Raw genomic sequence first — 18,139 nt, 5'->3', positions numbered from 1 at the left:
GAGAAAGCTCAACCTGGCATTGGTGGCAGAACAGGAAATTCCAGACCTTTTTGGGACACCTGGGTGGCTCAGCTGGTTGTGTCTGCCTTCAGCTCAGGTCATGATCCTGGGGTCCTGGGATCGAGCCCCGCATTGGGCTCCCTGCTTCTCCTTCTGCCCCTACTCCCCCTGCCCCCAGCTTATGCTCTCTCTTGCTCTCTAAAATAAATAAAACCTTTAAAAAGGCGGCGGGGGGAATCCCAGACCTTCCGGTATTAGGGCCGGTGGTGGGCAACCAGACCCAGGGACTGGGAGGGGTGGCCGGGAGACTGAGATGGAGCTACTCAGCCTGGTGGTGCCTCAGTGGTCCTCAAGTCCACCTCCTTCCCCTACCACCTGCGGTTGGCAACAGCCCTACCAGCAGGGTGAGCCCATCTCACTCTGCTTCCCACTAGAGGGCTACAGACCCCTCCTGAGCTGCCCTGGTGGCCTGACCTCTCCCAGCTGGGCCAACCAGCCCCCCCCCATCGTGGGGGGACACTGCTCTGGCCTGCTGCTGAGCCCCACTGAGAGTTCTTGGGGCCCAGTGAGTCCTGCTGGACAAGGTCCCAAACCCAGGTCACCCTGTCTCCTACCCCCACAGCAGCACTGTGTCCTGCTGCAAAAAACAATTATCTGGATCATCTTTATGGGGCTTAAGCTTGGGTGGGAGCAGATGGGGCATGAGCTGGGGATTTGGGGCTGGGTATCCACTCCCCCCCTCCACATCCCAGTCTTTTAAAAAGCCTTCTCTGGCACAGGGCCGGGACAGAGGTTAGCAGAGAAGTGGACGGGACCCAGGGGAGGGGAGCGGGGATGATGACGGACCAGGAAGAGAAGGTGGATGGGACTTCGGCTCCCTGCCTCAAAGTAAGCAGATCCCACCCCACACATCCCTAACTCAAGGGCCTGTGAATGACAAGACTAATTGGTTTGTAGGGCACCTAATTAGCAAGCAAGTCTCCTGGGACCCCTAACCCAGTTGCTGCCCAAGGAAGCACTGGTGGGCCTGGGGGTCCAAGGGCCTAGCCCAGCCCCAGGGCAGAGGTCAGGGCTCTTCGTGTTAACCCCTGGGAGGTGGGGGATGCTGGGATTCGGGGGCAGCCCTTGGTATGTTTCCCTGGGTCACATCCCAGCCCCCAGGCCATCCTGCAGTCAGGCCCCAATTTAGGATGTCAGGATGCTGGCACCAGTAGCCTCTCCCTGGAGGCAGCACCACGTGGAGTGGCCCTGCTGGCGGGGCCCCTGGGGCAGGGGCCGGGATTGGGAAGGAGGCTCAGGTCTCATTCTGAGCGGCTCTGCAGAGCAGCACATCGGCGGGGACCATGGTGAGCGCCGAGGAGGGGAGGGGAGGGGAGGGGAGGGGAGGGGTTCCCCAGCTGAGAGGCCAGCTAGACTGAGTGCATCTGTCCCCCAGGCTGGCTCTCCAGACCAGGAGGGCTTCTTCAACCTGCTGAGCCACGTACAGGGCGACCGGATGGAGGAGCAGCGGTGCTCGCTGCAGGCAGGGCCGGGTCCGACTTCTGAGAGCCGTGAGCACGGGCACGGGGGCAGGGGGTAGGGTGGGACTGGTGTGATGTTTGGGGGCATGAATGGGGCAGGGCATAGGGATCCAGGGAGAGTGGCCATCTGGGGGGCCTGTGGGCAAGAGTCTGAGAAAGCAAGCTGCAAATGGGAACACTGGGCAAGGGATGGGAGGGAGAGGCCAGCGCGCTTCCTAGAGAAAGAGTGGGGGCAGAGGAGCGGGTTGGGGGCTCCGGCTATGTCCCCTGGAGTCAGCGTATACACATTCATCCCCGCACGCCTCTGCTTAACGCAGAGAGTGGCCCTGCACCCGAGATGGACAGTCTCATGGACATGCTGGCCAGTACCCAGGGCCGCCGTATGGATGACCAGCGTGTGACAGTCAGCAGCCTGCCTGGCTTCCAGCCCATAGGCCCCAAGGTAGGTGACATGCCGCTGGAGCTGAACAGAGACCTGCTAGGCTAAGCGCTCTGACCCTGCCTCCCACCCCCAGCCAGAAGTAAATGGAGACTTCCTCACCCTTATGTCTAGCCCCGATTTGCCCCTTAGGTGTAAGTGCCTAGTAAAAGTGCCACCCTGGGTCCATGCCAGGCACAGGATCCTGGCCAATTGGATACCCAACTTCGGGTGGGAGGACAAAGGCCCAGACAGGGCCGAGAGGGGCCCAAGGTTGGGCCGGGGGCATGTGAATGTCAGAGCCATGGCTGGAACTCATGGCCCCCGCCTGTCTCAGGGTTTCAGGGAAGACAGAATGAGCAGACCCCCTTCCTGGGAAGACACCTCCAAGGAAGAGGGCATCTGAGTTTATACATGGGACCCATACCTCCACACACTAGTGTGTGTCTATGACACACATATGCACGTGTACCCCGGGCTCTGATCAAGACTCCAAATACCGCCCTAAAGGTGGTAACTCAGGAGGTAACTAAAGGAGTAACTCATGTATGTAGAAGCCGGGGGATGGCAGGGGAGAACGGCAGGAGGTGGCACACAGGCACCGTCTCCCGATGTCTGGGTCAGCTTCGGCTGGCACTGCCCGTGATTCCTCCCTCTGGCTGACCCCTCTTCATCCACAGGATGGAGTGCAGAAACGAGCCGGGACGCTCAGCCCCCAACCCCTCCTCACCCCTCAAGACCCGACTGCTCTCAGCTTCCGTCGGAACAGCAGCCCCCAACCCCAGACACAAGCCCCATGAAGGCCTGAGCCGTCCTGGGCCCTGCTTGGCCCCTGAAAACAAACAATAAAACACTTCCACAAGAAACAAGAAACTGTGTATGTGTATTTTCTTGGGTGGACGGGCTAAGATTCAGGAGCTCTGCTGGGCAGCACGAAGGAGCTTCTCCTCCCGCTGCTTCCGTATCTTCTCTTTGAATTCTTCTAGCTCCCGGCGCTGGGGGGTGGAGAAGGCGGGGTGGAATGGGAGAGGGGGAGGACACACACCTCAGGGGCCTGGACCCCCTTCCCTTCACCCCCTTACTCCCCCAGGCAACAGCCTCAGAGTTCAGCATCTATGCTGGAAGCCCTGCACCAATTACAGCGAGGGTCCAAGTGGGATTAGCTTCACCTTTCAGGAAAAGGGCAAAAAAGAAACTATACACCCCTCTGCTCCCAATTCTTTCCTCAGGACTGAGAGCAAAATCTTCATTCAAACCCATCACGGCCACAGGGATCCAGGCACCTCTGTCCCTTTAGGGGGAAGAAGAGTATGTTACTTACCTGGTCTTCCCTCTCAGGTGGCCACAGCTCCCTCTGTGGGGACAAAATAGCAGCTGGAAGCATGAGCCAGGAGACTCCGGAGCTCCCCGCCCAGGGCAGGGTTGGCTGGTGGGAGGCAGACACTGGTCCCCAGAAGGTTGGTGCCCCATTCTCTCCCCCAGCCCTGGAACGAACCCATGAATACTCTCCCTGTGCCCACCTTACGCTGTATGACATAGTCTTCAAACCATTCGGCCTGATTGGCGATCCAGAACATAGCCACAGGGAAGGTGAGGTAGAGTGTCATCTGGAAGGGCAGGAGGTCAATGAACAGAGCCAGGGATTAAAGCTCTTCCACAACATGCACAGGTTGCTCAGAGCCTGGAGGACCATCCTCCCACGGAGACCGGAGTGCGTCCTCAGGGTCCCCAAGAACCGCACAACTCCCACCACGGGCACAGAAGCCTCACACCTTAGAGCCTAGACCTCTAGTAATAATAATTTAGGAGACCTCAAAGCCTCCTCCAAGTTTGGGAAAACGCCCCCTCAAAGACAAAGACACACACACACACACACACACACACATACGTACGTACACACGCGAGCGCGGAAAGACCCCTGACTCAGAGTACAAAATCCCGTACTAAAATCAAAGGCATCTTCGTGAGACCTCATTACCCACCCGTCCGTTAGATCCCTGGAGCATCTTCAGACCCTGGAATCCTCATTACTTGGAATCGATTCCCCTAAACACAGGGGTCTATCAGAAACGCACAACCACCCAGAGCCCATGAGCTTCCGCAAGGTCTGGAGCTTTCCTTCCTGGAGCCCCTTTCCCACATCACTCCTCTCGGACGCCCCGCCGCCCACCAGCCCGCCCCCTCCGCTGCGCTTCCAAACTTAAAGATCCCTCTCAAAACTCAGAAGCTCTCTCCCCACTTTGCCCTCTTTCCTGGAGTCCCCTCCCCTCCAAAGCCTCCTCCTCAGTGCCCGGGGGAGTCCAACTGTCCACCCGCTGCAAAGCTCACTGACCCGAAACACCTCCAGCTTCACCCCCATCTCGCTTCTCCCAGGCTACAAAGCCGCTTCCGCCCAAAGTCAACCCTCCAGCAAAACTGCAGCTCATTGGGCCTTCGTTGCCTCCATTACTGAAGCTGATTGGTAGACGAGTTTCGTGATGACGTCATCTTCGGGCGTCTCTACTCTGCTTCCGGTCGCCGGCGCCTTCTAAGCGAAAGTCAACAAACGCGGTCCGCGGGGTCGGTAAAGGTTCAGCCAATAGGAAATAGGTCTGGCCGTCCGCAGGAGGCGTCATTATAACGCGACTCCTGCCCGTAGCGGGAGAGCCAGGAAGATGGTGGTGATGGCGCGTCTTTCCCGGTCCGAGCGGCCGGACCTCGTTTTCGTGAGTCCGCGGCGGGGCCAGGGGTAGCCCGTGTGAGAGCACAGGGCTTGGATGCTTCAGAGGTTCGGGGTCTGGCTGCCGGGGGTGTCGGCCAAATTCTGTCGACCCGAGAGCAGGGCGTGCGGGCCGGGCTGCCAGGAGCCAAGTTATGGTGCCGGAGTCCAGGTGGTCTGAGTGAAGAGCTGCTGTCGAAGTTAAGGGCCAGGCGCCCCGGGTCTCCGGTGGAAATGGGAGCGCGCGGGGAGAGGGGTGGGTCGCAGAGCGAAGTCTTATAGAGATCTTGGTGTCTGAAGTAGAGGATAGTGACCCAAAGCCAGGGCTCTGGTTTCTGTGGTAAAGTTTTGGTGTCCTGAGTAACGGCCTGGGTCTGGCCCTGAGCCTTGTAGTTTCTGGAATAAAGGATTGGTGTCTGGATTCGGAGAACTGGAGTCAGATGTGGAGCTGGTCAGGCGATGGCCAGTGGGATCCTTAAGAGTCCAAGACTTGGTATCTGGGGCACGGACACATGTCCTTTCATTGTGCTTCACAGTTATTGCAGGAGATCTTAGTTTTCTTTCTTCTTTCTCTCTTTTTCTTTTTTGCTTTTTTGAAGGCTTGCATTTTCTAACTTCTTGTCTCTGTGTCACGTTTTGGTAATTCTCACAGTATTTCAAACTTTTCCATTAGTTTTGTGTTGGGGAACCAGGAGCCACACCAAATAAAAGGGAAAGTTAATAAATGTAGGTGTTCCGACTGCTCCATGGGCTGTTGCCTGTCTCTGTCCCTACTCCCTGAGACGTGACAATACTGAAATTAGACCAGTTAATAACCTTACAGCAGCTTCTCAGTGTTCCAGTGAAGGGAAGAGTCACGTCTCTCACTTGAAGTCAAAAGCTAGAAATGATTAAGGTTAACGAGGAAGGCATGTTGGAAGCTGAGATAGGCCGAAAGCAAGGCCTCTTGCACCAAACAGCCAAGTGGTGAATACAAAGGAAAAGTTCTCGAAGAAAATTAGAAGTGCTGCTCCAGTAAACCCACGAATGATAAAAAGGTGAAACAGCCTTATTGCTGTTACAGAGAAAGTTTTAGTGGTCTGGGTAGAAGATCAAACCAGGCACAACATCCCCTTAATCCAATATCTAATTCAGAGCAAAGCCTAACTCTTTGGTTCTACAAAGGCTGAGGGAGGTGAGGGAGCTCCAGGAGACAAGTTTGAAGCTAACAGAGGTTGGTTCATAAGGTTTAAGGAAAGAAGCCATCTCCGTAACAGAAGTGCGAAGTGAAGCAGGGAATGCCAATGTAGGATCTGTAGCAAGTTAATCAGAAGATCTAGGGGAGGGGCGCCTGGGTGGCTCAGTGGGTTACGCCTCTGCCTGCAGCTCAGGTCATGATCCCAGGGTCCTGGGATGGAGCCCCGAATCAGGCTGTCTGCTTCGCAGGGAGCCCACTTCCCCCTCTCTCTGCCCATCTCTCTGCCTACTTGTAATCTCTCTGTATCTGTCAAATAAATAAATAAAATCTTTAAAAAAAAAGAAATTAAAAAAAAAAGAAGAAGAAGATGATCTAGGGGCACCTGTGTGGCTCAGTTGGTTAAGCGTCTGCCTTAGGTTCAGCTCATGATCCCAGGGTCCTGGGATTGAGCCCCACATCAGGCTTCATGCTCAGTGAAGAGTCTGCTTCTCCCTCTCCCTCCCCCTGCTCTTGCTCTCTCTCTCTCTTTCTCTCACTGTCTCTCAAATAAATCAAATCTTTAAAAAAGAAGAAGAAGAAGAAGAAGATCTAGTTGAGGGGCGCCTGGGTGGCTCAGTTGGTTTAAGTGTCGGTCTTCAGCTCGGGTCATGATCCCTGGGTTCTGGGATCAAGCCCCGTGTCCAGCTTCCCGCTCCGCGGAGAGCCTGCTTCTCCTTCTCCCTCTGCTGCTGCCCCTGCTTGTGTGCGAGTGCACATGTGTGTGCGTGCACGCGCATGCTCTCTCTCGCAAATAAATAAAATCTTTAAAAAAAGAGTTAAGATAATTAATGAAGGTGAGTACGTGAAACAGACTTTCAAATTTATTATTATTATTATTATTATTTTCTCACAACCCTGAGATCAAGACCTGAGCTGACATCAGGAGTCAGGCACCTAACCAACCGAGCCACCCAGGCACCCCAAACAGACTTTTAATATAAATGGAAAAGTCTCCTCTAGGAAGAAGATGCCATTTAGAACTTAAATAGCTGGAGAGGAGAAGAAGTCAGTGCCCGGCTTCAGCACTTCAAAGGACAGGCAGACTCTGTCGTTAGAGGCTAATGCTGCTGATGACTTTAAGCCGAAGCTGGTGCTTGTTTGCTGTTCTAAAAATCCTAGGGCCCTTAAGAATTAAGCTAAAACTACTCGGTGCTGTGTAATTGGAACAACAAAGCTTGGATGATGGCATATCTGTTTACAACACTGTTTACCAAATATTTTGAGCCCCAATGTTGAGAGCTATGGCCCAGAAAGTGAAGATTGCTTCCCAAAAATGACTGCTCACTAACTGTACCTGATCACCCAGGAGCTCTGACAGGGCTGTGCGAGGTGAATGTTGTTTTCGTGCCTGCTAACGTAACATCTGTTCTGTAGTGCACGGACCGAAAGGGTAATTTCAGTTTTCAAGTCTTATTATTTAAGAAACATGTTTCATGGGGGTATTGCTGCCAGAGACGGCAATTACTCTGATAGATCTGGGAAAAGCAAATTGAAAACCTTCTGGAAAGGCTTCACCATTTGAAATGCCATTAGGAGCATTCTGATGCATGAGAAGAGGTCAAAGTATCAACCTGAACAGGATTTTGGAAGAAGTTGACTCCAGCCCTCACGGATGACTCTTGGGGGGGTTCCAGCCTTCAGGGGAGGAAGCAACCGCAGATGTGGTGGAATCAGCAAGAGAACCAGACGTCAGGAGCCTGACGACAGGACTGCCTTGCTGCGGTCTCATGTTAAAATTTGAATGGGGGAGGAGTGCGTTACTTCTTATGGATGAACAAAGAAGGGGGTTTCTTGAAATGGAATCTACCAGCAAAGATGCCATGAAGATTGTCGAAATGAAAACAGGGTTTTTATTCTTTTTTTTTGTTATTTTTAAAAAAAATTTATTTGACGGGGAGAGAGATCACAAGTAGGCAGAAAGGCAGGCAGAGAGAGAGAGAAGCAGGCTCCCTGCTGAGCAGAGAGCCTGATTCGGGGCTCCATCCCAGGGCTCGATCCCAGGACGCTGAGATCACGACCTGAGCAGAAGGCAGAGGCCCCATCCATTGACCCACCCAGATGCCCCGACAACAGAGCTTTTAGCATGTGACAGAAACTCAGTTGACAAAGCAATTTGAGAGGACTGATTGCAGTTTGGAAGGAAGTCCTGCTGTGGGCAAAACGCTGTCAAGCTGAATCCCATACTGCGGAAAAGTCGTTCATGCAGGAACGAGTCAACTGATGTGGTAAACCATTCTCTCTCTCTTTTTTTTTTTTTAAAGAAATTGCCACAGCCACCCCAGCCTTCAGCAGCCCCCACCCTGATCAGTCAGCAGCTGTCCCCACGGAGGCGAGACCCTCCACCAGCAAAAAGATCTCAACTCACTGAAAGCTCGGGTTAGCATTTTTTGAGCAAGAAAGTATTTTTTCGCCAAGATGTGATTTTTTTAGACATAATGCCATTGCACACTTAATAGACTACAGCACAGCATGAGTATAACTTTTACGTGCACTAGGAAACCAGAAAATTCACTTGCCGCGTTGTGATACTCCCTGTGTTGTGGTTGTTTGGAGCTGAATCCGCAGCATCTGTGATGTGTCCCTGTTGAGGCCTGCCCTCTTCCCCAGGGTTTTGGTGTTTGGTGTTGGTGAGGCTTGGTTGCGGTCCATACCTCTCTGGAGGTAAAGGTTTAGCTCCTGTCGAGCCTGGAAATAAAACCGATAGTTATGTTACCAGCAAAATGGGTTTATTTAAGAGTGGCAGAGAAATTTTATTTATTTTTTTACTTTATCTTTTTATTTTATTTTTTTAAAAAGATTTTATTTATTTATTTGACAGATCGCAAGTAGGCAGAGAGGCAGGCCGAGAGAGAGGGGGACGCAGGCTCCCAGCTCAGCAGAGAGCCCGATGCGGGGCTCAATCCCAGGACTCTGGGATCATGACCTGAACTGAAGGCAGAGGCTTTAGTCCACGGAGCCACCCAGGCGCCCCTGGCAGAGGAATTTTAAACAAGGGTATGCAGGCTCTGGTAAAACCAAAGGCAAGTCTGAAGAACAAAGGAGAGGACTGTCACTTTATAGAGAAAAAGTCAGCTGAGAGGGGCTGCTTTGAAGGAAAGTCTCTTAGAAGAAAGTGATATTCCGGGGGTGGTGATGGCTTCTCATTGACTGAATTCTGGCAGTTTCTGGGCTGTTGCCAGGCAAGGAGAAAATGTTCCTGTGGGGTTTCTGCAGTTGACAAAGAGATGGTAGGCATGAGAGTTCCCCCTTCAGGGCTTCCCCATTCCACTCCAGGTGAAGTTTCCTTATTCGTAGTTCAACTTATCCAAGTTCTGGGGCAGAGTTGAGCTCTGCTCCGGCTAGTGGGAGCCCGAGATGTCAGAGGCCTGGTGTTCGGGAAGAGACACGTTGTTCGGAGTCACGGCTTGGTGTCCAGCTCCGAGCGAGGTCTGGCGTTGGACCCGGGAGTCTAAGGAATCCAGTGATCTGGGCCAGGGAGTGGGTGGCTCGATCCGGAAGTCCAAAAGAGTGGTGTCTGGGGGACAGTCTTGAGCCTTACCTCGAACCCTAATTGAGGGGTCTGATGACTGGGTCAGATGGGGGCCGCTGGGATTCCGAGGAGTAAAACGCGGAGCTGAGCCCTAGGATCTGGGTGTCTGGTGACCTGGCTCCGATGAGCTGGGGGACCTGGGAGCAGGTTCTGAGGGCAGGTCTCTCTCCTCCCCATTCCCTGGCTCCCGCAGGAAGAAGAGGATCTCCCCTATGAGGAGGAGATCATGCGGAACCAGTTCTCGGTCAAGTGCTGGCTCCGCTACATTGAGTTCAAACAAGGTGCCCCGAAGCCCCGGCTCAACCAGCTGTATGAGCGGGCGCTGAAGCTGCTGCCGTGCAGGTGTGACCCGCCGCGGCCCCCACCCCCGCCCTGTCCTCACGGAACTGTCCCAGAGGTCCCAGGGGCTCTCGTTCTGGCACTAAGTAGCCATCCCCCCGAGGGTCAGCACATCTCCCCTCCCCCACCCCGTTGCAGGGACTTGTCCTCCTTCCTCAGGTCCCTTCTCCCAGCAGTTGCTTCGTGGGGGGACAGGGCGCAGGGGTGGAGGGGGCGGAGTCTGTAAGGCTGACCGGTCATCGGCTGCCCCCGTCTGCTTCCCCAGCTACAAACTCTGGTACCGATACCTGAAGGCCCGCCGGGCGCAGGTGAAGCACCGCTGTGTCACTGACCCTGCCTATGAAGACGTCAACAACTGCCACGAGAGGGCCTTCGTGTTCATGCACAAGGTGGGGAGGGCGGAGGCCGGGCGGGGCGGGGCGGGGGAACTGGGGTGCCCTGGTCCCCAGCCATGGGCAGAGTGGGGGGATCGGAGTCCTGCCACCTTGATAGACTTGCCCTTGAGCTAGACTTGGCCGTGGAGGAGGGAGTTCTGGGCTCACCGCGCACCTCTGCCCCGCGCCGCCAGATGCCCCGTCTGTGGCTGGACTACTGCCAGTTCCTCATGGACCAGGGCCGCGTCACGCACACGCGCCGCACGTTTGACCGTGCCCTTCGGGCCCTGCCCATCACCCAGCACTCCCGAATCTGGCCCCTGTACCTGCGCTTCCTGCGCTCCCACCCGCTGCCCGAGACGGCCGTGCGGGGCTATCGGCGCTTCCTCAAGGTAGGCGGGAGGGGCACTGCCCCGCGTCAGGAGGCCCCCAGAACTGGTTCCCTGGTCGCTAGCCCCTGGCACGATGTCACGGGGCAGGAAGTAGGGAGAAGGCTTCCTGAGACAGATTTTGTCAGCAGTTTGTTTATTTTCCACACATTTGCTACTAACTGCTGTGTGTCCGGTATCGAGACACATCCTGGGACAGGTGGCAGGGACAGTCTCTGCACGTGGAGGTGTTTGGTCCCACCGGGCAGACAGATGCCCCTGAGCTGACCACGTAAACCAGGAGAATGGCCACCACGGGAGGGCAGGGAACGCGAGATTAATGGCTATGGGAGTGTGTCTAGGTAGAAACCGGGTGCGGATGGTGTGTGGCTTTCTTAAACTTCTAGCAGCTATCATGTACCACGTAACTCTTAACACAGTGCTCTCTGGCCACGTAGGGCGGGTTGTGGTAAAAAGCAAGGCCTGGAGGGTGCAGGCTGTTCCATTGCTGTTGAAGCCGGTGCATTCGGGGCTGGCCTTGGACCAGTGGGGCCCAGACTGATTCCAGTCCAGACTTGGATTCAGTGTGGCTGAGGCCTCACTGGTGGGACCCGGGTTGGACAGGGGTGGCTGAGGCAGGGTTGGCAGGGCTGGCTCTTGACCGGGACAGTGGTGGCTGGCTGACCCGGAGCTGCCGATGGGGGGCGGGTGTCGTGGTGTGGCTCCTCGGCCCCGACTGCTGATGGGGCCGGTCACTGCGCAGCTCAGCCCCGAGAGCGCGGAGGAGTACATCGAGTACCTCAAGTCCAGTGACCGGCTGGACGAAGCCGCGCAGCGCCTGGCCACCGTGGTCAACGACGAGCGCTTTGTGTCCAAGGCCGGCAAGTCCAACTACCAGGTGGGCCTGTGGGGGGATGGGGGCAGGGCAGGAGGGCTTGCTCCTGTGGGGAACCCAGCTGAGACTTCTTCTCCTGGCACTGCAGCTGTGGCACGAGCTCTGTGACCTCATCTCCCAGAACCCGGACAAGGTGCAGTCGCTCAATGTGGACGCCATCATCCGCGGGGGCCTCACCCGCTTCACAGACCAGCTGGGCAAGCTCTGGTGCTCACTGGCTGACTACTACATCCGCAGTGGCCACTTCGAAAAGGTGAGCGGGCCCGGTGGCCGATGCGGGGAGCGGGTGGTCCCTCCAGCGCGTGGCATTCAGGGGACGCAGGCGGGCATGTGTGGGCGCAGCAAACACGCAGGCACGCCGTTTGTGCACACGGGGCACGTCCTGCTGGCATGCACGCCTGCCTTGGGGTTGGCCAGACCTGAGTCCTTCCTGGCTGGGTGGCCTTGAACCCACCAAGCCTGGGCGTCCTCATTTGCAAAGTGAGAGTGACAGTTGCTCCCTCACCTGTGAGGAGTCCGGTGCCACGCAGGTGCCTGGCGTGAGGGTCACTCCCAAAGAGTTAGCCTTCCTTTCCGTGTCCCTGTCCACTTGCTTGTCAGTGGGGTGGCACGCCCGGGGTGCGGGGGGTGCCTGGGCCTCTGACAAGTCCCTGGAGGGGCCGGCCGGGGTTGTTGGGGGCCTCGGGGAGGAAGGAGCAGAGGGGAGTAGAGCTGGACCAGGGGGAGGCTGGCGAAGGGAGGAAAGGGAGAGCTCTGCGGGCCGAGATGGGGCTGGCTGGGCCGAGCAGAGGGGAGCCACCGGCCCGTCGTGAGTGGGACAGAGGCAGGACCAGCTCTGCATTTTAGCCACTGGCCGGCCACAGGCTGAGGCCCATGGCAGGAGACCAGCCAGGAGGCTCTGGGGCCAGTGGCCAGGCGGGGGCCGTAGGATGACCAGCCAGGGCTGGGTAGAGAGATGGGGCCCAAGCTGGGGGAGGGGGCAGGAGTGATGAGGAGAACATGAGCTTCAGAAGTGGGGCCGGGCTGGCATGAGGGGTGCTCCATAGCCACGGCGGGGCCCTTCATGGCTGAGCTGAGGCCAGGGTCCCTGTGGCGTGGACCTTGGGGCACGGGGGTTGGTCACCTCACGAGTCTCACTGGGTATCGGGCACCTTACACATGTTTCCCTCGAGCGTCATTCACTTTGCACAAGAGAGCATCACCGTCAGTTTCCTGGGGAGGAGTGGGGGCCCCAGAGCACTCTGGCGGGGCGGGGAGCAGGGGACAGCTCATCATGGCTGTGCCGTCGCCGCTCAGAGCCTGACAGAGCGGGGCGATCCCGGCTTGGGACCACTGCCAGGGCCGTGCTGTTGGCTTCCCTGTGTTCGTGTGAGTGGGCACCTGTGCCTCCCTTGCCAGCACTTTCCTTCCACCCTCCCATGCCCGCAGGCCCGAGATGTGTATGAGGAGGCCATCCGGACAGTGATGACCGTGCGCGACTTCACGCAGGTGTTTGACAGCTACGCACAGTTCGAAGAGAGCATGATCGCAGCCAAGATGGAGACCGCCTCGGAACTGGGGCGGGAGGAGGATGGTGAGCTGCCGGCAGTTGTCCTGGGCTGGCAAGGAGGGGAGGCCCGGGCTGGCTGGCCCGAGGGCCCCGAGGGTCCTGAGCGGCTGGGGCAGGGGAGAGGTGTGTCTCGGGGCCGTCGGGGGTCGGCAGGGAGGGGGGAGGGAGGCCGGCCAGGTGGCCAGGGCATGTGGCACCTTGGCAAGTAACCGGGATGACGTATACGGCTCCGACTGGGGTGGCCAGTGGGCTGAGTCCGCCAAGCCCAGGGCACGCGGTGGGGTCTGGGGAGCGGGGCGGCTGTGTGCTGAGGCCCTCACTCATACTCCCCGACCCGCGTCATGGAGCCCAGATGACGTGGACCTGGAGCTGCGGCTGGCCCGCTTCGAGCAGCTCATCGGCCGCCGTCCCCTGCTGCTCAACAGCGTCTTGCTGCGCCAGAACCCGCACCACGTGCACGAGTGGCACAAGCGCGTGGCCCTGCATCAGGGCCGCCCCCGGGAGGTACGTGATGGTCCCTCCCCTCGGCTGCGCGACCCCCGCCCCCCCACCCACTGGGGCCCCGACTGTCTCACCTGACTCAATCCCTCCCACCAGATCATCAACACGTACACGGAGGCTGTGCAGACGGTGGACCCTTTCAAGGCGACGGGCAAGCCCCACACCCTGTGGGTCGCATTTGCCAAGTTTTATGAGGACAACGGGCAGCTGGACGATGTGAGTGCTGTGCCATTTGTGCGTGTGTGTGTGTGTGTGTGTGTGTGTGTGTGAGTGTGTGGATGCGTCCTTGGCCAGAGGATGCAGGAGGCCCAGACACAGTCACATTTGTACGAGTATATCCATGTGCACCCTCGTGGGGGGCGTGGGGGGGCAAGCGGGCAGGGTCTCAGCCTGTCCTCTCTGCGCCCTGGCAGGCCCGCATCATCTTGGAGAAGGCCACCAAGGTGAGCTTCAAGCAGGTGGACGACCTGGCCAGCGTGTGGTGCGAGTGTGGCGAGCTGGAGCTCCGGCACGAGAACTATGACCAGGCCTTGCGGCTGCTGCGGGTAGACACAAGCCCGGGCTTGGGGTGGGCCGTGGGGTGTGCGGGGCTGCATGGCCGGACCCAGGACGCTCCTAAGCCCCCGCATCTGCCGCTGGCTCCCTGCAGAAGGCCACCGCGCTGCCCGCCCGCCGTGCCGAGTACTTCGACGGCTCGGAGCCTGTGCAGAACCGTGTGTACAAGTCGCTGAAGGTGTGGTCGATGCTCGCTGACCTAGAGGAGAGCCTGGGCACCTTCCAGGTGAGCTGCGTAGCCAAGTGCCTGTTGCAGGGGGAAGAAGGGGGGACACGGGGCTGCGGACTCTGCCCCGGGACTTGCTCCAACCCGCCCCTGCCCCGCAGTCCACCAAGGCCGTGTATGACCGCATCCTGGACCTGCGCATTGCCACGCCCCAGATCGTCATCAACTATGCCATGTTTCTGGAGGAGCACAAGTACTTCGAGGAGAGCTTCAAGGTGAGCGGGGCTGATCTGGGGGTCCCAGATGATAGCGTGTTCGCTTCAGAGCCTCGAGCACTGTGTTGTGTTCTCTCGCTGTCCTAACGGGGTATCACAGACCAGGGAACTTAAACAACCGAGACGTGTCATCTTAGTCCCAGAGGCTGGAAATCTTGGATTGTGGTGTCTGCGGGGCTGGTTTCGCCTGAGGTCTCTGTCCTTGTCGCATAGGCAGCCATCTTCTCCCCGTGGCCTCCCATGGTCGTCGCTGTGTGTGTGTCTGTGACTTCATCTCCTCATAAGGACCCCAGTTCTTGGATTAGGGCTCACTATAGTGACTTCATGCTCGTTTCCTTTTTAAACAACTCATCTCTAAGTACAGTTCCATTCTGAGGTCCTGGGGGTATGGCTTTGGCAGGATTTGGGGGGACCCCGTTCACCCCTTCAGAGGCCCCGAGTCCTGCTTCCGTGTTTACGGGGCGGGGGTTGGTGTGGGTGTGTGGGGGCTGTTCCTGCTCCACAGCCCAGGCCCAGGTTGTAGGTCTGCGCGTGTGCACTCAGGGACACCCCACCTGGCTGCGTGACAGGTTTGGGAGACCGGACACAGCTGGGGAGGTGGTACACAGTGCACGGGCCACCCCCAGCCTGAGTGACGCGGGCCCTGCCCCTTGGCCTGGGTGTATGAGCCTCTGTGTGGGGCTCTGGGCTCCAGTGTCTGCAGAGCTGAGGCCCCCCCACGCCCCCAGCTCCCCGGCCCATAATGGTACCTCCTGGTGACTTGGTGAGTCCTAGTCCTGCCTGGTTGTTGGGGACTTTGCAGTTTGTTGAGGGAGGCGTACAGGCCTTTTCGACGGCATCGCGATAGTCAGGAGGGGGCGCTAGGAAAGGCCACCTTGCTCAGCCCAAGGGAGATGGGGGGCAGGCTCCCGGCAGCCCAGGCGGCAGGCGCACTCCCCCCGCCTTCCGGCACATGACTTCCTCTCCTGGAGCAGGCGTACGAGCGTGGCATCTCGCTGTTCAAGTGGCCCAACGTGTCAGACATCTGGAGCACCTACCTGACCAAGTTCATCGCCCGCTATGGGGGCCGCAAGCTGGAGCGCGCGCGGGACCTCTTCGAACAGGCGCTGGACGGATGCCCTCCCAAACATGCCAAGAGTAGGCTGGCAGGGCCGGGCAGGGCCGGGCGGGGCGCCCCAGGCTGGGCTCCAGCCTCTGACCCGCCGTCCTCCCGTCGCAGCGCTCTACCTGCTGTACGCGCAGCTGGAGGAGGAGTGGGGCCTGGCCCGGCACGCCATGGCCGTGTACGAGCGTGCCACCAGGGCCGTGGAGCCCGCCCAGCAGTACGACATGTTCAACATCTACATCAAGCGCGCAGCCGAGATCTACGGCGTCACCCACACCCGCGGCATCTACCAGAAGGCCATCGAGGTGCCCCGTGGGGGTGGCTGGGGGCACTGGAGGCCGGCCCTGGGCGTGGGGACCCTGCTGACGCCCACCCCTGTGCGCCTGGCAGGTGCTGTCGGACGAGCACGCCCGGGAGATGTGCCTGCGCTTCGCGGACATGGAGTGCCGGCTTGGCGAGATCGACCGGGCGCGCGCCATCTACAGCTTCTGCTCCCAGATCTGTGACCCCCGGGTAGGGGGAGAGCCCGGCGGGTGGGCAGTGGGGCGCTGCGGCCAAGCCGGCCCGCTCACACACCTGCCACCCACCCTCCACAGACCACCGGGGCTTTCTGGCAGACGTGGAAGGACTTCGAGGTCCGGCACGGCAACGAGGACACCATCCGGGAGATGCTGCGGATTCGCCGCAGCGTGCAGGCCACGTACAACACTCAGGTCAACTTCATGGCCTCGCAGATGCTCAAGGTGTCGGGCAGTGCCACGGGCACTGGTGAGCAGCCGCGGCTCCCCCTTTCCCTGGCCAGGCCCCATCAGCCCGGCCTCTGCCCCCTGTGCAGCCTGGACCTTCTGGGCTGGGAGCTCTGGGGGTCACCTCCGCCTTCCCCACCGGAGCCTGGGAACTCCCTGCGGGCTGCGTCCTCAGACAGCTTGGGGCCCCCAGCAGCACCCAGAGTGAGGTGGGCCTGTGGGCTACGGTGGGGGCTGGTGTGGTTGTGGGGAGGGCAGGACCCACCGAAGCTGTCTGACCCCACGCTCCCCCTCCCAGTGTCTGACCTGGCCCCCGGGCAGAGCGGCATGGACGACATGAAGCTGCTGGAACAGCGGGCGGAGCAGCTGGCGGCTGAGGCCGAGCGGGACCAGCCCCCACGGGCCCAGAGCAAGATCCTGTTCGTGAGGTAAGGGTGGGGGGCGGTGAGCTGGCTCTTCTTCGAGAGGGGAGGGGCCGGGGAGGCCGAGCCGTGTGGCCCCCCCTCCCTGATCGCTCCCTGCCTCCAGGAGCGACGCCTCCCGGGAAGAGCTGGCCGAGCTGGCCCAGCAGGCCAACCCTGAGGAGATTGAGCTGGGCGAGGACGAGGACGAGGACGAGATGGACCTGGAGCCCAATGGTAAGGGGCCGGCCGGACGGGGCAGTTTGGGGGACGCAGGGGCAGGAGCGTCCCTCCTGGAGTGACCGTGTCCTCCCTGCCTCCCCCCTTCCCCAGAGGTGCGGCTGGAGCAGCAGAGTGTGCCGGCCGCCGTGTTCGGGAGCCTGAAGGAGGACTGACCCGCCCTGGCCCCCACCCAGCCTCCCCCAATATAGCCTGTGTTTGTACGTCGTGGTCTGAGCCTCTTTCCTGCTGCCCAGGTGCCCGTAGGGACTGCCTGCCCAGTGGTGCCCTGGCCCTGGGCCCAGTCTCCCCGCCGCCCTTCGCCTCCCCCACCCTTCGCCCCCCCCCACCCCCAGATTGGCTGGTGTAGGGGGTGAGGCAGCTGGGCTCCAGGCCCGGGCCTACGCCCCACCCTCACCCTGCAGAGCCAGTTCTGGACTCCGAGGCCAGTCTCTGCCGCCCAAGGCCTCCTTGAGGGCTTTGCCCCCGACTGCCCGAGTCTTGCCAGCCCGTGCCCACACTGGCAGGTGGATACACTCAGCCTCCCCTCTCTAGATTGTTTCTTCCTGAGCCAGGGCACCGACGACCTCTCAGGAGAAGGCAGGTCGACGAGCTTAGCAAGGTACTTCCCACCCTGGACAGCAGCCAGGAGCAGTCCTCAGCCCTGGGCCAGGGCCAGGAGCCGGGGCGTGGTCCTTAGGCCTAAGCTCTGGGAAGCCATTAGTGGGCTCTAAACTAATAAGGGATTTTAAGCATTGAGGGATGTAATCAGATTTGTGTCCTGAACGGGCCATGCAGGCTGAGGGATTGGCTTATTGGGGGGAGGGCACCGAGGCGGGGTGGGGAGGCCCAGGTCATTGGCCTGGACTGGGGGGTGGTCATGGGGATGGAGAGAAGCAAGTGAGACTGAAGAGGCCGTTAGGCATGGGGGGCAGGGAGAAGGGGCAGGGGGGAAGCTGGTCCCGTGCCTGAGCCACAGGGAGACCAGGAGCTCAGGCCAGCTCGAGCTCACAGCGTAGGGCCTACATCTGAGATGTCCATGGCCATGCCAGGGACCGACCCAGATCCTTCAATGTGGGAGAGAAACATGGGAATCCTTTCTAGCGGTGATAACTGAGCCCAGAAATGGAGGCAGGTGGCGGTTGGAGAGAAGGTCAAGTTTAGCCGCTGGCCGCAGACCAAATGCCAGGAGAGGCCAGTAACCCACACTGAGAAGAGTGGAGTGGTGGGTGGGGAGGCCACGGGGAGAGGCGGCCAAGAAGGGA

The 18,139-nt window shown here is 59.0% G+C and overlaps 3 protein-coding genes across 11 annotated transcripts; 2 read left to right on the top strand and 1 right to left on the bottom strand.

Annotated features, from left to right (window-relative positions):
- Positions 1-837: 837 nt before the first annotated feature.
- Positions 838-2,738, top strand: LOC111161867 (Purkinje cell protein 2). The gene is made up of 4 exons (XM_022525900.1): positions 838-888; positions 1,436-1,550; positions 1,838-1,962; positions 2,619-2,738. Exons 1-4 carry the CDS (start codon positions 838-840, stop codon positions 2,736-2,738), a joined length of 411 nt encoding a protein of 136 aa, XP_022381608.1.
- A 57-nt stretch (positions 2,739-2,795) lies between these two features.
- On the bottom strand, positions 2,796-4,338 carry LOC111161869 (PET100 homolog). Of its 8 annotated transcripts, none has more exons than XM_022525904.1 (5): positions 4,271-4,324; positions 3,921-3,953; positions 3,459-3,545; positions 3,260-3,292; positions 2,796-2,933 (listed from the first exon to the last, which is right to left on the bottom strand). In XM_022525904.1, exons 1-5 carry the CDS (start codon positions 4,295-4,297, stop codon positions 2,850-2,852), a joined length of 264 nt encoding a protein of 87 aa, XP_022381612.1. In that variant the 5' UTR covers positions 4,298-4,324; the 3' UTR covers positions 2,796-2,849. The 8 variants fall into 8 exon arrangements, 7 of the variants coding, with proteins under 7 accessions (XP_022381612.1, XP_022381617.1, XP_022381618.1 ...); XM_022525907.1 differs by having other exon boundaries at positions 2,893-2,933; positions 3,260-3,381; positions 3,921-3,984; positions 4,271-4,330; XM_022525903.1 differs by having other exon boundaries at positions 2,893-2,933; positions 3,260-3,381.
- Positions 4,339-4,420: 82 nt separating this feature from the next.
- LOC111161861 (XPA binding protein 2) lies at positions 4,421-17,098 on the top strand. 2 transcript variants are annotated; one of them, XM_022525880.1, is made up of 19 exons: positions 4,421-4,643; positions 9,575-9,723; positions 9,986-10,109; positions 10,289-10,486; positions 11,226-11,360; positions 11,446-11,610; positions 12,786-12,930; positions 13,259-13,410; positions 13,504-13,623; positions 13,821-13,952; positions 14,057-14,188; positions 14,290-14,403; positions 15,378-15,540; positions 15,623-15,813; positions 15,899-16,021; positions 16,105-16,276; positions 16,553-16,682; positions 16,783-16,892; positions 16,989-17,098. In XM_022525880.1, exons 1-19 carry the CDS (start codon positions 4,593-4,595, stop codon positions 17,048-17,050), a joined length of 2,568 nt encoding a protein of 855 aa, XP_022381588.1. In that variant the 5' UTR covers positions 4,421-4,592; the 3' UTR covers positions 17,051-17,098. The 2 variants fall into 2 exon arrangements, with proteins under 2 accessions (XP_022381588.1, XP_022381589.1); XM_022525881.1 differs by lacking the exon at positions 4,421-4,643 and adding an exon at positions 4,823-5,673.
- Positions 17,099-18,139: the final 1,041 nt, after the last annotated feature.

This window comes from Enhydra lutris, unplaced genomic scaffold, assembly GCF_002288905.1.
Source record: "Enhydra lutris kenyoni isolate GAN:26980312 unplaced genomic scaffold, ASM228890v2 scaffoldscaffold86, whole genome shotgun sequence".
NCBI lineage: Eukaryota > Metazoa > Chordata > Mammalia > Carnivora > Mustelidae > Enhydra > Enhydra lutris.
Note: the sequence above shows the minus strand (reverse complement) of the source record. Positions and strands in the feature narration are given on the sequence as shown.

What these genes read in the sequence shown, in the direction of transcription:
- LOC111161867 (XM_022525900.1), top strand. Translation starts at nt 838, where the DNA reads ATGACGGACCAGGAAGAGAAGGTGGATGGGACTTCGGCTCCCTGCCTC. An exon ending in CTTCGGCTCCCTGCCTCAAA is followed by an intron (nt 889 to 1,435) that starts GTAAGCAGATCC and finishes TCTGTCCCCCAG; the next exon opens with GCTGGCTCTCCAGACCAGGA. An exon ending in TCCAGCCCATAGGCCCCAAG is followed by an intron (nt 1,963 to 2,618) that starts GTAGGTGACATG and finishes CTTCATCCACAG; the next exon opens with GATGGAGTGCAGAAACGAGC.
- LOC111161869 (XM_022525903.1), bottom strand. Translation starts at nt 4,297, where the DNA reads ATGGGGGTGAAGCTGGAGGTGTTTCGG. An exon ending in TCCAGGGATCTAACGGACGG is followed by an intron (nt 3,546 to 3,920) that starts GTGGGTAATGAG and finishes CTGCCCTTCCAG; the next exon opens with ATGACACTCTACCTCACCTT. An exon ending in ACTATGTCATACAGCGTAAG is followed by an intron (nt 3,382 to 3,458) that starts GTGGGCACAGGG and finishes TCTGGGGACCAG; the next exon opens with TGTCTGCCTCCCACCAGCCA.
- LOC111161861 (XM_022525880.1), top strand. Translation starts at nt 4,593, where the DNA reads ATGGTGGTGATGGCGCGTCTTTCCCGGTCCGAGCGGCCGGACCTCGTT. An exon ending in ACTGGGGCGGGAGGAGGATG is followed by an intron (nt 12,931 to 13,258) that starts GTGAGCTGCCGG and finishes CATGGAGCCCAG; the next exon opens with ATGACGTGGACCTGGAGCTG. An exon ending in ACAACGGGCAGCTGGACGAT is followed by an intron (nt 13,624 to 13,820) that starts GTGAGTGCTGTG and finishes GCGCCCTGGCAG; the next exon opens with GCCCGCATCATCTTGGAGAA.